The sequence below is a fragment of the Rutilus rutilus genome, assembly GCF_951802725.1.
Source record: "Rutilus rutilus genome assembly, chromosome: 14".
Classification (NCBI taxonomy): Eukaryota; Metazoa; Chordata; class Actinopteri; order Cypriniformes; family Leuciscidae; genus Rutilus; species Rutilus rutilus.
Genome location: NC_140219.1, coordinates 37,030,612 through 37,048,591, shown reverse-complemented (window position 1 = coordinate 37,048,591; position 17,980 = coordinate 37,030,612). Strand labels below are relative to the sequence as shown.

General features: G+C 39.8%; 1 protein-coding gene across 4 annotated transcripts in view; it reads right to left on the bottom strand.

The window, feature by feature from the left end:
- LOC311304235 (uncharacterized protein) overlaps positions 1 to 17,980 on the bottom strand; it is an 807,935-nt gene that overhangs the window by 360,687 nt on the left and 429,268 nt on the right. For all 4 annotated transcript variants that reach the window (XM_084431142.1, XM_084431143.1, XM_084431145.1 and 1 more), the window contains 3 exons: positions 1,397 to 1,558; positions 992 to 1,162; positions 426 to 599 (listed from right to left, as the gene is read on the bottom strand). In XM_084431142.1, coding sequence (XP_084287268.1) covers positions 426 to 599; positions 992 to 1,162; positions 1,397 to 1,558 — 507 coding nt within the window. The remainder of the gene's footprint in view (positions 1 to 425; positions 600 to 991; positions 1,163 to 1,396; positions 1,559 to 17,980) is intronic.

The window sequence follows — 17,980 nt, the reverse complement described above, 5'->3', positions numbered from 1 at the left end:
TTGAACCACCAACCTTTCGGTTTGTAGACAACCTACATGAACCACTGCCGCCCCATATGACACGGTCATGGCATACAGAGACGACACATGACATGGTCTGTCTCTGTATTGTTCTGCCTGTGTAGTTGAAGTAATACCGTCTAATATGTATTGAATGTAAACTGCAGCTGAAACCTAGTATGCTGCTGTTTTTGAATTCATACAAGTTATTGCTTAGCTTCAACACTAGTCTGTTTTTTTTTCCCCTCCGGTCTCGACTTGGTCTTGGTCTTGACTTGGTCTGTCTTGGTCTTGGTTTAGGTGGTCTTGACTACAAGTCTACTTCGTGTTAAAGATAATTCCAACAGAACTGGCAAAATAAAGTTGCAAAAGAGAAGACACAGTCTGTTTTAAGTGTGCAACATGTACAGTATAATGATACTAACTGTAGTTTCTCCAGCTTGAATTGTGGGATCATCAGTAGATCACTGAGGTTTTTCACTCCAGAGACTCCTAGTTTATTCTCGCTCAGGTTCAGCTCTCTCAGGTGTGATGGGTTTGATTTCAGAGCTGAAGTCAGAGCAGAACAACCTTCATCTGTCATATAACAGCAGCTTAACCTACATTAGCAGAGAGAGAGAGAGAGAGAGAGAGAGAGAGAGAGAGAGAGAGAGAGGGAGAGGGGGGAGAGGGAGAGGGAGAGGGAGAGGGGGGAGGGGGAGAGGGAGAGGGGGGAGGGGGAGGGGGAGGGAGAGGGGGGAGAGGGGGGAGGGGGAAGAAGAAGAAGAAGAAGTTAACTCTTTATTCTGTAAAGTCGCATCATCTTCATAAAGAAATAAAACAGACACAGGAAGTGAGATCATCTTCATTTCACCAGATCACAAAATAATAAGGTGGAAATGTTACACAAATATAATGTGAACTCAGGCTCATCTCAGGAAATATTACATCAGATACAGTAACATGACTATGAAAAGTAATGTAAGATTATGAATAAATGAGCAATCCTCACGTCAGTGTGTTGAGTTGACAGTGTTTATCCTGCAGTAGAGCAGCGAGCTGATTCACTCGTGTGTCTCCTAGTTCATGTCCACTCAGATTCAGCTCTCTCAGGAGTAACGGGTGTTTACCCACAACTCTATTCACATACTGACAGGCTTCATCTGCAGCAGGACTCAAAAACCTGCAGAAGAGAAGATGAAGCAGATTCAGTTCAGTTCTCAACTAAACCTGGTGTAATGAAAACATCCAGCAGTTGGTGCTGATGAAAACCATTTTATAGGATTTGTGTCTTGAAATCACTGTCAACTTTGATGCAACAACAGATTGAACAGCTTATTGTTTTACTGAAATAATATTTCTATAAATAATTCTCCTGCATATGATTGATTTAGTTAATTATTAGACCCTGTCTCACCTCAGTGTCTTCAGTTGACAGTGTAGATCATTGAGCTGCTTCACTCCTGATTCTCCAGGATCATTGCCTGTGAGATCCAGCTCTATCAGGTGTGAAGGGTTTGATCTCAGAGCTGAAGCCAGAGCTTTATAACCTTCTTCTGTTACACTGCACTCACAGAGTCTACAGAGAGGAAAATTTAACATTCAGCTGATTAATCAGTTATTATTAACATTACCAGAACCATATAAATCCTTAAAATCAATTATAATGTAGATAAAATAGTGATGTAAAACACTCAAACAACTACAGGAAGTGTTTAGTAGAGATCATCTGCAAAGCTGAAAGCAGAATCAAAGATACGAAGCTCCTTCAAAAACAATAAAATACATGAATCCTGTCACATATAATCTTAAGAACAGTGATAACTACCAGATCTCGCCCTCCAACCTCTGAATACACACTTTGCTTAAATCAGTGGTTCTCAAACTTTTTTGGTCACGTTCCCCTTTAAACCATTAAACAAATCTCGCCCCAACCACACACACACACACACACACACATGCACACACACACACACACACACCTCTGACTACCAAATAATTTCACAAAAAAATGATAAAAAACTGAAAGATTTTTTTACATTGATAAACGTGCAATGAAAAACACCTGCAATAGTTTCACTTTGTAATGTTATTGAATCATAAAACAGTAAGAGAGAATAATAGATCAGATCTTAACTTTTAATTTAAACAAACAAAAACATTAAAATATTTTAGTGATGCTTTGGATGAACAATATATAAAAACGTCAATATATAACAGCTTTTGACAGCGCATCACGAGCTCAGCTTCTTGTTCATCTTCTCACCGGAACACACACAGCAGTGGCGCGTTCACAATAATAGCAGCTTCTGATTCGGGACGCTGAACAGGTGCTTTTCTATGGCGAGAAACTTCTATGTTGGTCTTGTTCAGACTGTCTGAAGAAGATGATTTTAACGATTCAGTGTATTTTTGCCGCTCGATGCCGCTTTATAAAGGAAGAGCGCTAACCGCTATTCACGCTCTTGAAGGTTTAGGGAAAAATAGTTTTGCACGACATACTGGTACTAGAAAGGTCTCACAATACACTGCTATTAATAACGGTACAATATATCATTTTATTAGTACCAGTACTCTAAGAGTGACAGCACTCTAAATAATAAGAGCAGTATTTCTTTATTTGCGTGGATGTGTGAGCCGGAGTCAGGGTGTGTGTCCTCTGCTTCCACTCTTTACATTCACTACAACAGAAGCAGAACAGTAAAATACACTCGCAGCGCTTGACAAAGAAACATGCATAAGAGAATAAAGCATGGGACGTGCTCAGACCTGGGGTCTCATTTATAAAATTATGCGTAGGATTCTTACTAAAAGTGTACGTGCGCCCGAAAGCCAAAAATGGCGTACGCCAAAAAATATTCAGACTTATAAAACCGCACGTACGCAGGAACCTGTGCAGAATTCACTTTATAAATCCCAGTCAGCAGAAGACTGTGAACATGCGTCTCATCCCCGAAATAACCATATGTGGAGCTGACAACGCCTCGTTTTACAGTGCATATCCTCATCTGCATATCATTTAAATATGATTTTTCATCCACGTGATAACATGTTACATTAATACAAATCATTTAGTAGCCCATTTTTGAATAATTAAATCAATTCATGAGTTCACATCTACATATAATTATTACGGTAAAGGTTATGCGTATTTGGCGTGCTGTCCGGGTGGAGGGCTCTGATCTCAGAATTTCTGCCCGAACCCAGAGTACTCCCCCCGTTGGTAAGAGTAGATGGAACTAGAAGTGAGGAGATGGAACTAGAAGTGAGGAGATGGAACTAGAAGTGAGGAGATGGGGTGGAGGTGGGATGCTGATAAACTGTCAAGGAACAGAGGTGGCTTCTGCTGTTATTTATCTTGTCCTGAGTTGATTACTGATTGATCTCCACTTGTGCTAATTGGGTTAATTATCTGCACCTGCTCCTCCCGAACCTTGTTAAAAAATATCATATAGTGTAAAATACATTTCAGTACATTTGAGTTTTTCTCAATCTTTTCCGCTGCCCAAATAGTATTTTTAATTGATTTATATTTTTAATGGAAACAGATAGACCTTGTTGTGCATTATTTGTACGAAAATATTTTCTCCAACAATCTGCTGTTATCATGATAAGCAATTATCTCTCAATTATTAAAACATTAAAACACAGCATGCCAGAGGAAAAGTGTTCAAAAGCATCTCATCCACTACACATATTTCTATTTATTGAATATACAATTTTTTGCAGCTTCTCAGTAATAATCAACTCCATTAATGAGAATGGCATATTTAATCTAAATGTTAATATCAGAAATAAAACATAGTTTAAATCATTATTTTATTTATTAAACTGTTATTGTGAACATGTTCTCCCAACTGTTTCCAAGTTACTTGAAAAAACATTATATAATCAACTAATCAATTACCTTGAAAACAATAACCTGCTCAGTGATTGCCAGCATGGCTTTCGACCCTTGTGGTCAACCATGTCGGCTTTGCTGCTTTTTACTGAGCAGATACGTGCGTCTTTAAATAAGGGTCAGGTTACCGGAGTTATATACATAGATTTTCGAAAAGCCTTCGATACAGTTAATCATCAAATTTTGTTAAATAAACTTCTTTCTTTTCATTTGTCCACCTCCGCAATAGATATGTTTATATCATATTTAAGTGATAGATCTCAGACTGTAAGAATCGGCTCAGTAACATCACAGCCACGAGTGTGTTCTATGGGAATTCCACAGGGCAGCATTTTAAGTCCTTTACTTTTCATTATGTACATTAATGATCTTCCTTATGTGCTTAATTTTTCTAGTTCTTTGTTATATGCGGATGACACTGTTATTTTTCTGTCTGGCCCAAACATTGACACAATTAATTATAAACTTAACACTGATCTGCAGCATTTACATAATTGGCTGCAAGATAACCATTTAACACTTAATATCAAGAAAACAGAATGTATGTATTTTTACTCATCTTGGAGACAGCTATCCATATGTAGCGCCCCCTAGCGTGTCTAGCTATTAGTGCGGAGTGCGCTCCCCGAATTCCTATGTAGCGAGAGATCTCTCTCCCTAATATTAATTAATGTTTTACTATATTTCCCTAATTATTATTTAGTTGTTAGCAGTTACCTTAATGGTAGTTTTTAACTTAATGCAAAATGGCACTACAGTGTCTGTATAGCTAAATGAAAGTGAAACACTAATTGTATGCAGCTATCTCAAGTGCTTAGTTAAATAAGCATTAACTTTTTAAATTACATTAATATTCTACCCGTTTTAAATGGCTATCAATACTATAAGTGCAATAAGCATCAATTGAAAAGTCACTTATCTAATCAGTTTATTAACGCTAGTTTATTAGACTTTTCAACTTTCACTTTAAACCAGGCTACTGTAAACTCAATAATATTATCTTGCTTTAAGTATCAAAATTATCAATATCATAAACCCAATGTAATGAAAATCTGCAACAGAAATACGTTTAAACTATTTACTGAAAAATATAGTATTTACATATATACAGTTCAAATATCAAAAGTGAAATTCAAATGAAACACAGTTCAGTCCAATGACCAGTTATACAAATACACTCAATTCCCCCAAATTAAAGCTAAGCCGGCAAATGACTAAGTGGCCACTCAATAAAATAAAATGAAATGAATACCCAGACTGTAACATTTGATCAGGCACCAGTCCATCAGAGGGAGCCATCACCTGAATATTGAACTCTGTTACTTCCTGTTCCTGCCACATCATTTCCTGTCTTGTCATTTCCTGTCACCCTGTATTTAAGCCATGTGCTATCACTGCCTTATTGCGAAGTATTGCCAGTTCTCTGCCTTACTAAGCGTTCTACCATTCTCTTTTTGTTGACTACAGTTATGTCCATTGTTTTGCCTTTTGACTCATGCTTTTGGATTGCTGTTTTTTGGATTTGTCTGCTATTGGATTGTTTTACCTGTGCTTCGACCAAGGCCTGTGACCTGACTACGAGTTGTGACTATTGTTTGGATTTTATGCTCAGATCCTTTAATAAAGACCCGCTTATGGATTCTACTCAGCCTACATCCTCCTTACAGAATACTTCGCCTGGCACGAATCCAGCGGAAGTCTCTCAACTCCTGGCTACCATTGAGTATCAAAAGGATCTGCTCAATGGTTTTCAACACCAGTTAAGGACACTGCAAGCCTCAAACGAGCATCTGACACAGTATATTCACTCTCTTCCTGCCCCACGTCCTGACCCGGTAAGATTCGCTTTACCCGATAAGTTTGATGGCTCTCCTGACAACTGTACTGGTTTCCTACGACAGTGTTCTATTTATTTTTCCAATCAAACTGAAAAGTTTAGCCAAGACCATACCAAGTGTTCCTTTATCATGACTTTGCTTACCGGGAAGGCCTTAGAGTGGGCTACAGCTGTTTGGGATCACGACACTCGTATCAAACAGTCATACGATTATTTCACTCAATTGATTCGTGATGTCTTCCAATATCCTGCTGGGGGCATGGATGCAGCTTCTCAACTAACTCAGCTACGTCAAGGCAACAGATCTGCTTCTGACTATGCTATCCAGTTTCGCACCCTTGCAGCCCAAAGTGGGTTTAATGATGTTGCTTTGAAGCACATTTTTCGTTCAAGTCTGTCTGCTAAATTACAAGCAGAATTGCTTTGCAAAGATGACTCCCTTGACTTCTCCCAGTTCGTTACCCTTGCTATCAAGATTGACAATCTCTTACGAACACAACCAAGTCCCAAGTCAGCTTATTTTGTGCCTGTTACTACTGCTCAAATACCATGTCAGTCTAGTCCTACTGAAGCCATGCAAATAGGACGAACTCACTTACCACCTGATGAACGGAGAAGAAGATTACTCAATCAACTCTGCTTCTACTGTGGTGAATCAGGTCATCGTTGTCCCAACTGTCCTGTTAAACCCGTGGCCAACCCCTCTCCAAATTATCGAGTGAGTCACATGTTTAATACTTTACAAATCAGTCTATGCTTGTCACTTCCCATCATTTTGTCAGTTGCTAATCAAGACCATAATTTCTCAGCGTTAATAGATTCTGGAGCAGCTGCTAATGTGATTCATCAAGATTTAGTGAAGCAGTTGAACATTCCGATGACCAAATGTGAATCACCTATTGCTGTTACTGCCGTTGATGATGGTCCCATCGGTAAAGGTCTTATCACTCATCAAACACTCCCCATAAAACTCAGAGTTGGCCTGCTTCACACTGAAGAAATCACTTTCTATGTCATATCATCACCACGAAACCCAGTCATCCTTGGATATCCTTGGTTATCTTCTCACGACCCACAATTTTCATGGAAGGAAAAGGAATTGGTCCGTTGGGTCACCTCATTGTCACGCTCACTGTCTGGAACTGCCCACCAAACTTACAGTCTGCACTACCCATCTAGCCAAGAATCCTTTTCCATTACCAGATAATGTCCCCAATGGAGTATGCTGACTTGGCTGAGGTATTTTGTAAAGACAGGGCCACCAAGTTGCCACCTCATCGCCCCTCGGACTGTGTAATCGACCTCCTTCCTAATACTTCTCCACCTAAAAGCCGTGTTTACCCATTGTTCATTCCTGAAACCAAGGCCATGGAAGAATATATTGAAGAAGCCTTATCTTATGGATTTATTAGACCATCCACCTCTCCCACAGCATCTGGGTTTTTCTTTGTTGACAAGAAAGACGGTAGCTTAAGACCTTGTATTCACTATCGAGCACTCAACGCAATCACTGTTAAGAATCGCCATCCCTTGCCTCTTATTCCTTCTTCTCTGGAGCTATTACGGGAGGCCCAGTATTTCACCAAATTGGACCTCAGGTCTGCCTACAATCTCATTAGAATCCATGAGGGTGATGAATGGAAGACAGCTTTTCTCACCACAAGAGGGCACTACGAATATTTGGTTATGCCTTATGGGCTGGCTAATGCTCCTTCAGTTTTCCAGTCCTTCGTTAATGAAGTATTCAAAGATCTCTTGAATCTGTATGTGATTGTCTACATAGACGATATCTTGATCTATTCACACTCCATGGAAGAACATATCTGTCATGTAAGAACTGTCTTGTCACGCTTACTCCAGAATTACCTTTTTGTCAAGGCCGAAAAGTGTGAGTTTCATGTTACGTCAACCAAATTCCTGGGATACAATATTAGTTATTCTGGAGTTGAGATGGATGATACCAAGGTAAAAGCTGTCCTGGACTGGCCCATACCCAGCACTGTCAAGGAATTACAACGATTTCTAGGCTTTGCAAACTTCTACCTTAGATTCATCCGTGACTTCAGTACCATAGCTGCACCCATCACCTCACTTCTTAAAGGAAAACCCAGGAAGTTAGTATGGCCGGAAGTGGCTACATCAGCATTCAACAGGCTCAAGTCCAGTTTCACCACAGCTCCAATTCTTAAGCATCCTGACCCAAAACTTCCTTTTATCGTAGAGGTTGATGCTTCGGACTGTGGAATTGGTGCTGTCCTCTCTCAGCGTCATGGAACGCCAGGCAAGTTACACCCCTGTGCATTCTTCTCACGAAAGTTAAGTCCAGCAGAAACAAATTACGATATTGGAAACAAGGAATTACTATCTATCAAGGCTGCAGTTGAAGAATGGAGACACTGGCTAGAAGGTGCCCTTCATCCCTTTCAAGTCATTACAGACCACAAAAACCTAGAGTATATCAAAGACGCCAAGCGTTTGAATCCTCGCCAGGCAAGATGGGCACTCTTTTTTACGCGTTTCAATTTCTCAGTCACATACCGTCCAGGGAGCAAAAATAGTAAGGCAGATGCATTGTCACGTATCCATGACTCTGTTGATTCACAGATGAGACCAGAAACTATTTTACCACCCTCCATCATCATCGCACCCATCCAGTGGGATATTATGGAGGAGATTCAGCAGGTCCTACATGAAGAGCCATCCCCTCCAGAGTGTCCAGCTGGGAAACTCTATGCTCCATCCAGTCTTCGCAACAGAATCATTCAATGGGTCCACACATCCCTTGCTTCTGGACATCCTGGAATTAATCGCACCACCGCATTGGTCAGAAATTCATTTTGGTGGTCCACATTATCTGCAGATGTTAAGAGCTATGTAACTGCTTGTCAGATCTGCGCTCAGTCACGTACACCTCGACAACTGCCGGCAGGACTACTAGAACCACTACCCATTCCTCAACGACCCTGGTCACACCTATCCATTGACTTCGTCACTGATCTTCCTAACTCTCAAGGATTCACCACCATCATGGTCTCCATTGACTGCTTCTCTAAGTCTTGTCGTCTCATTCCATTGAAAGGTTTGCCCACTGCCATGGAAACTGCCCAAGTTCTGTTCAATCAAGTTTTTTGAATTTATGGACTACCTGATGATATCGTAACAGATCGAGGGCCACAGTTTACATCACGGGTTTGGGGAGCCTTTTGCAAACATTTAAACATCAATGTCAGTCTCACATCGGGCTATCATCCTCAAGCTAATGGACAAGTGGAACGTCTTAATCAGGAAATTGGTAGATTCTTGAGATCATACTGTAGCCAGGAACAGGAAAAATGGAGCATATTCCTCCCATGGGCAGAGTATGCCCAAAATTACCTCAAGCACTCATCGACTGGTTTGACCCCCTTCCAATGTGTCCTAGGATATCAGCCCCCCCTATTCCCCTGGTCTGGGGAACCATCTGAAGTGCCTGCTGTTGATGATTGGATTAGGAGAAGTGAACAGGTCTGGGACAGTGCTCATGTCCGTCTCCAGCGAGCTGTTCGATCTCAAAAGATCCAATCTGATCGACACCGACGTCCTCATCCTGAGTATCAGCCAGGTCAAATGGTGTGGCTTTCAACTCGCAATCGACGCCTGAAAGTTCCTTGCAAGAAATTAAGTCCAAGGTATGTTGGCCCTTTTAAGATTATACATCAAGTTAATCCTGTCACATACCGTTTACAGCTGCCCAATAACTACCGCATCTCTCCTTCCTTTCATGTGTCCCTCCTGAAACCTGCCCACGACTCATCGAGCCCCGAGACCACTGACGAAGAACGTCCTCCACCGCTCGAGATCGATGGAGCTCCTGCCTACCTAGTTCGGGAGATCCTAGATTCTCGCAGGAGAAGGGGTCAGTTGCAATACCTTGTAGATTGGGAGGGATACGGCACGGAGGAGAGATCGTGGGTAGCAACTAAGGACATCTTGGATTCATCACTCATCAGAGACTTTCACCAAGCTCACCAGAATCATCCGGCTCCCAGACCAAGGGGTCGTCCTAGGAGAAGAACACCTGGAGGTGTTCCTAGGGGAGGGGAATCTGTAACGTTTGATCAGGCACCAGTCCATCAGAGGGAGCCATCACCTGAATATTGAACTCTGTTACTTCCTGTTCCTGCCACATCATTTCCTGTCTTGTCATTTCCTGTCACCCTGTATTTAAGCCATGTGCTATCACTGCCTTATTGCGAAGTATTGCCAGTTCTCTGCCTTACTAAGCGTTCTACCATTCTCTTTTTGTTGACTACAGTTATGACCATTGTTTTGCCTTTTGACTCATGCTTTTGGATTGCTGTTTTTTGGATTTGTCTGCTATTGCAGTGGTTCCCAAACCTGTCCTGAAGGACCCCCAACACTGCATGTTTTCTTTGTCTCCCTAATCAAACACACCTGATTCAACTCATCAGCTCATTAACCCATGTGTACAGGTTGCACATACAGTGGGGAGAACAAGTATTTGATACACTGCTGATTTTGAAGGTTTTCCTACTTACAAAGGTAGAATGTAGAGGTCTGTAATTTTTATCATAGGTACATTTCAACTGTGAGAGACGGAATCTAAAACAAAAATCCAGAAAATCACATTGTATGATTTTTAAATAATTAATTTGAATTTTATTGCATGACATAAGTATTTGATCACCTACCAACCAGTAAGAATTTCGGCTCTCACAGACCTGTTAGTTTTTCTTTAAGAAGCCATCCTGTTCTCCACTCATTACCTGTATTAACTGCATCTGTTTGAACTCGTTACCTGTATAAAAGACCTGTCCACACACTCAATCAAACAGACTCCAACCTCTCCACAATGGCCAAGACCAGAGAGCTAAGGACATCAGGGATAAAATTGTAGACCTGCACAAGGCTGGGATGGGCTACAGGACAATAGGCAAGCAGCTTGGTGAGAAGGCAACAACTGTTGGCGCAATTATTAAAAAATGGAAGAAGTTCAAGATGACGGTCAATCTCCCTCGGTCTGGGGCACCATGCAAGATCTCACCTCGTGGGGCATCAATGATCATGAGGAAGGTGAGGGATCAACCCAGAACTACACGGCAGGACCTGGTCAATGACCTGAAGAGAGCTGGGACCACAGTCTCAAAGAAAACCATTAGTAACACACTACGCTGTCATGGATTAAAATCCTGCAGCGTATGCAATGTCCCTCTGCTCAAGCCAGCGCATGTTCAGGCCCGTCTGAAGTTTGCCAATGACCATCTGGATGACCCAGAGGAGGAATGGGAGAAGGTCATGTGGTCTGATGAGACAAAAATATAGCTTTTTGGCCTTAACTCCACTCGCCGTGTTTGGAGGAAGAAGGAGGAGATGAGTAGGTAACCCTTTCTTTTACAGTCCCCTAATTACTAGGTATTTACCTGGTAAATATATGGTAAGTTATAGTTGGTTATTGGTAATTACCACAGGTAACAAGTATGTAAATGCAGAGAAACTACAAACTAATTACTAGGTATTTACCTGGTAAATATATGGTAAGTTTTAGTTGGTTATTGGTAATTACCACAGGTAACAAGTATGTAAATGCAGAGAAACTACTAAGTATTTACCTGGTAAGCATATGGTAAATTATAGTATTTTAGTGTGTAATTACTTAAGGTGATTAGTATGCAATTACAGAGAAACTACCAGGGAAAAAAACACCACTGTTAAATATCAACTCAACAAAGTACTGTGTACTTGTTACCTGTTTAGGTTGGTAATAACTCAGATTTAATTGTGTACTTCCTCAGAATGTAGGCAGACTATTTTTAGAAACACCTGCAGTATTACCCATCAATTCAAGTTAGGTTTGTAGTTATCCTAGGGTTATGTTGGTAACAGTCCATGTTTATTTATTACTATCTTGAAATTAAGACGGTAGTTTACAATAAATTACCTTGTCTTACATAGTTGTTGTTCATTGCTACACCCATTTATAGAGGGTTTATCAAATAATTTACCTTACACTTACCTGGTAACTACCCCGCAGGAACAGTTTTCCCTAATGTCATGGCACATCTGAAATACTGGGTATGTTCTTGCAGATGTTTTTACAATTTACTCAGTAAGTAAAGTGCAACTGTACTGTAAAATGAAGCCTTGTTTATTTCCATGGTATTACCGGAATTGTACCATATAACTTGATCATTCCCTTTTCCATATAGTCACAATTTTTTACCTCATATGTCCTGCAACGTTACCAAGGAAAACATGACAATTTACTCAGTAAGTAAAGTGAAACTGTTCTGTAAAAGGAAGCCTTGTTTATTTCCATGGTATTACCGGAATTGTACCATATAACTTGATCATTCCCTTTTCCATATAGTCACAATTTTTTACCTCATATGTCCTGCAACGTTACCAAGGAAAACATGACAATTTACTCTAAGTAAAGTGCAACTGTACTGTAAAAGGAAGCCTTGTTTATTTCCCTGGTATTACCAGACTCTTACCACATCCTTTGCTACTGCTTAAACATTTTTGAAATCACAAACTTTTACCGTGTGTTCTGCAACTTAACTAAAACATTCCAGCCTGGTCTCATTGTTAATACGTAGTATTAACACGTAATTTTCAAAGAGAGAAAACTACATAGGCTACAGTTATGAAGAAAAACAACATGGGCCCTATCTTGCACCCAGCGCAATTGACTTTGTACACCGACGCATGTTTCATTCCTATTTTGCACCCGCGCAAAGCGCGCTTTTCCCTCCACAGAAGCACGTCGCTAAACTAGGGAATGAACTTGCGCTCCCTGGGCGGTTCAGCGCAAAAAAGGAGGCGTGTTCCGGCGCAAACGTTCCCTGGTGCTATTTTACTGTTCCATAAAACAATTGCGCCACTGGCCAGAAAAAACCTAGTCTAAAGTCAGTGGCGCGTTGCGCGTTGTTCATTATGCTATTTTAAGGGCGCATGCTTGACCATAATGTATAGAGTGCACAACGCTCATACACTGTGATTCTCTAATCTACACAGAAGCAGCAGTTTTCATTTTTGCAAATCATATTATTACAAACGATAGATAGATAGATAGATAGATAGATAGATAGATAGATAGATAATTTATTATAAATATAATAATTTATTATAAAAGCATACATCTAGCTTACACATTTACCCACATTATTATATGCCTGTTTAACCGAAGCTAATTTGGGTGTGTTTCTCCCATCCCCAATGTCACTTCTCTCTCTTTTACGGCCGTGACGAGAGCGTTGGTCTCCTCGGCTGTGAACCGCTCTTGACGCGCGCCTGGCAAATCCGCCGTTATAATAGCAATACGCCAAGGAAAAAGTGCGTCTGCTCTTAAAGGGAATGTGAGATGATGCTCTGATTGGTTTATTTCACGTTACGCCCAAACCACACCTATGAATAATGAAGCTACTTCAGACCAACCCCTTTTAGATTTGCACCCGGCGCAAGAGTCATTTATCCCGCCGGGAAAATAGCAACACCGCCGAGACCCGCCCACAAAGTTACTTGCGCTTTGCGCTTTGACACTTGCGTTTCAGATCGTTAAAATAGGGCCCCATATGTGTAATCACAATAATTTATTTATTGTGAAAATGTCAAAACCGGTACCAAAAGTCGTTCACATGACGATGTGTTGCAGTCACAGTCCTCTCTTTCAGTATATAATAGTTTTGAATGAGGTACAGAGCAGAATTGAAGTTATTAATCCATGAAAATGTTCATCCGGCTTCGCTCTGTGTGAAGGCGCGCGCGCTTCTCCATTTCAAATATAGTTTACCGACTGAAATACGGCATGTCGCAATCTGTGACGAACATAGACCAACAGGCGAGAGCCAATGAGCGTTTGATATCACTGCCGTAAAACATGTAGTAACGCTTCTTGAGGGCGCAATTTTTGAATTTGAATTCATCATCACGAGCGCGGGTCCGCGGCGGGATTTGACAGTTACAGACTGCGCTGTTGTTAAAGCCTGTGGAATGGAGATGAACATCACTCACTGGATAAAGGGCTGAATTTGGATCTCTTGCAAACGTATGGATTCTAAAGATTTGGATTATATCAAGTAGGCTATAATAAAATTGATGTCTTTTGTGAATTTATTTTGGGTTTTGGTGTATTATTGTTCTATTGGAGAAAACGCATTTTGTGTCTCACTGTAAATAAACTAAATATTAAAATGGTTAAACGATTAAATAAGGTACTTTTAAGGTTTTAAAGTGTATTCTTGTTCAACTGCATGCTAATCCTCCGAAACGAGTTTGCAGCAGAAGGCACGAACAGAGCGAAATGTTATTAGTCTATTTCTTGAGTAAACTGCATAAATGCGACTGAAAACGTAATTGATAAGACATTTGAATGCAATAGAGACAAAACATTAATGCCACGATTTTAATATGCATAAATAAGAATGCGTACAAATATGTACGTCGGTATAGAGTTGTTCATACGTAAATAATTTATGTTTTTGTGCTGTTATGCAAACATTTTACGTTTTAGTGCTGTAAATACTATACGTTTCTGTGTGTATAAAACGTAAGTAAATGTACGTATGGTAGAATTACACTTTACGTAAAAATACACACGTATTCTCATGAGATCACGTTGAACATTCTCAGTAAGTAAAGTGAAACTGGAACGTTACTGTAAAAGGAAACCTTTTTTTTTTCCATGGAATTACTGGGATCTTACCCTATAATCTGTAATAGCTACAGTTACCTAGCTATAACAGATTATAGGGTAAGATCCCAGTAATTCCATGGAAATAAAAAGGCTTCCTTTTACAGTACAGTTTCACTTTACTTACTGAGTAAATTGTCATGTTTTCCTTGGTAACGTTGCAGGACATACGAGGTAAAAAATTGTGACTATATGGAAAAGGGGAATGATCAGGTTATATGGTACAATTCTGGTAATACCATGGAAATAAACAAGGCTTCATTTTACAGTACAGTTACACTTTACTTACCAAGTAAATTGTCATGTTTTCCTTGGTAACGTTGCAGGACATACTAGGAAAACAAATAAATAAAAATGTGACTATGGAAAAGGGAATGATATGGTACAATTCCGGTAATACCATGGAAATAAACAAGGCTTCATTTTACAGTACAGTTGCACTTTACTTACTGAGTAAATTGTCATGTTTCCCTTGGTAACGTTGCAGGACATACTAGAAAAAAAAAAGAAAAAAAATGTGACTATGGAAAAGGGAATGATATGGTACAATTCCGGTAATACCATGGAAATAAACAAGGCTTCGTTTTACAGTACAGTTACACTTTACTTACCAAGTAAATTGTCATGTTTTCCTTGGTAACGTTGCAGGACATACTAGGAAAACAAATAAATAAAAATGTGACTATGGAAAAGGGAATGATATGGTACAATTCCGGTAATACCATGGAAATAAACAAGGCTTCATTTTACAGTACAGTTGCACTTTACTTACTGAGTAAATTGTAAAAACATTTGCAAGAACATACCCAGTATTTAAGATGTGCCATGACATTAGGGAAAACTGTTCCTGCGGGGTAGTTACCAGGTAAGTGTAAGGTAAATTATTTGATAAACCCTCTATAAATGGGTGTAGCAATGAACAACAACTATGTAAGACAAGGTAATTTATTGTAAACTACCGTCTTAATTTCAAGATAGTAATAAATAAACATGGACTGTTACCAACATAACCCTAGGATAACTACAAACCTAACTTGAATTGATGGGTAGCCTAATACTGGAGGTGTTTCTAAAAATAGTCTGCCTACATTCTGAGGAAGTACACAATTAAATCGGAGTTATTACCAACCTAAACAGGTAACAAGTACACAGTACTTTGTTGAGTTGATATTTAACAGTGGTGTTTTTTTCCCTGGTAGTTTCTCTGTAATTGCATACTAATCACCTTAAGTAATTACACACTAAAATACTATAATTTACCATATGCTTACCAGGTAAATACTTAGTAGTTTCTCTGCATTTACATACTTGTTACCTGTGGTAATTACCAATAACCAACTAAAACTTACCATATATTTACCAGGTAAATACCTAGTAATTAGGGGACTGTAAAAGAAAGGGTTACCGATGAGTACAACCCAAGCGGCAACATTCTAATCTGAAAAATGAAGCCTACCCGGAAGCGCGAAAAACTGCAATATATCGAAAATCCGCTAGGGCGAGGTCCCAAAAGGGAGCAAATGTCCATAACCCCCATGTTAAAATGTCCGTTTTCACAGCATAAATTCATGTTTTTACAGGTTGGTCCCATGGACTTTTATTGTATTTTTCGATAGGTTCCGAGTGCCTGACAACCATGAGGGCTGTGAATTTTTTTCTAACTCGTTAGTTTAGATCGTATTTAGATATAAAATGTATGACAAATAAGGGCGTGGTTAACTTTGATTGACAGCTTGATTGACAGCTGATAACGAGCATAGGCTGCGCCAAGGAGAATGACAACATAAGAAGCGTAATTTTTTTACACAGTTGAAATATAATACTACTGTTTCTGTATCATGAAATGTAGTTTTAAGAGTTTTTCAGGCGAGAATGTAGTTGTTTAAAGCTCAAATCTGTGGTTTATTGAAAGATTTATGAAAATTGTATCCAGTTGTGAGATCCAGCGATGACCGGGCGCTCGGCGTTCATGTACCCCGCCTGAAACTTCCTTTCCTCGGCTAGTCGTTCTGACGTTTGTCGCTGACTCTGGTGTCTCTGTAGTGGTTAAATATGAGATATAATTCGTCTTGTGTGTATCTAACGGGCGATTTTTGGTCTCGTGAATCTATAATTTGTTCCCTGGCCAATTGTTTTGGCTGAGGGGAAGTTTCATAACTTTATAAGTATTTAACTTTACCGTTGTATGGTTAGACTAGAGCGCTGATGTTTGACTGAATTGTTTGCTTTATTTGTATAGCTTCTTGTACCTTTTACTTATACTTTTATAATGGCTAATATTGATAAAACTGAAATTTAACAAAAAGAGACTGGGTTGAGTTTTGTCATTTTAAATTTTAATACAATGAAGATGATCTGTAATGTTGTTTACTGCAAAATCTGTTGTTTAGTACAAATGCACATATTGCCTGGACCATATTAAAATGTTTAATGTTTTTATATTATATTTAAAACGAAAAGAGGCAGGTTTGTGTTTTATATTTCGTTTTGTTATAAATAGGCAAACGTTATATGCAGTGAATATAATCAATACGCGTTGCCTGAACCACATTTGTGTGGCTATAATGTTTAAGATTTCTTTAAATGAAAACGGGATTATATGGATTGGCCAGAAGGTGGGCGGGGTTAGGATTTCCCAAGATTTTCCAAGATGGCGCCGCCCATACCCCCCATAAACGGCTTCAAAACCGTTCTTGAGAAAGTCTATGGGTGACGTCACAGACGCTTTGTCCATATTTTTTACAGTCTATGGTACAACCTCAAGAACACCATCCCAACCGTGAAGCATGGAGGTGGAAACATCATTCTTTGGGCTTGCTTTTCTGCAAAGGGTACAGGACGACTGCACCGCATTGAGGGGAGGATGGATGGGGCCATGTATCGCGAGATCTTGGCCAACAACCTCCTTCCCTCAGTAAGAGCATTGAAGATGGGTCGTGGCTGGGTCTTCCAGCATGACAACGACCCGAAACACACAGCCAGGGCAACTAAGGAGTGGCTTCCTAAGAAGCATCTCAAGGTCTTGGAGTGGCCTAGCCAGTCTCCAGACCTGAACCCAATAGAAAATCTTTGGAGGGAGCTGAAAGTCCGTATTGCCCAGCGACAGCCCCGAAACCTGAAAGATCTGGAGAAAGTCTGTATGGAGGAGTGTGCCAAAATCCCTGCTGCAGTGTGTGCAAACCTGGTCAAGAATTACAGGAAACGTAGGTTCTCTATAATTGCAAACAAAGGTTTCTGTACCAAATATTAAGTTCTGCTTTTCTGATGTATCAAATACTTATGTCTTGCAATAAAATGCAAATTACATTTACATTTATGCATTTGGCAGACGCTTTTATCCAAAGCGACTTACATTACATTTCAAGGTACACATTTACATTCTTATCAGTTCTTGCTTTCCCTGGGAATCGAACCCATGACTTTGGCGTTGCAAGCACCAATGCTCTACTGTTTGAGCTACAGGAAGGCTTTAGGAAGTAAATTAATTACTTAAAAATCATACAATGTGATTTTCTGGATTTTTGTTTTAGATTCCGTCACTCACAGTTGAAGAGTACCTATGATAAAAAAT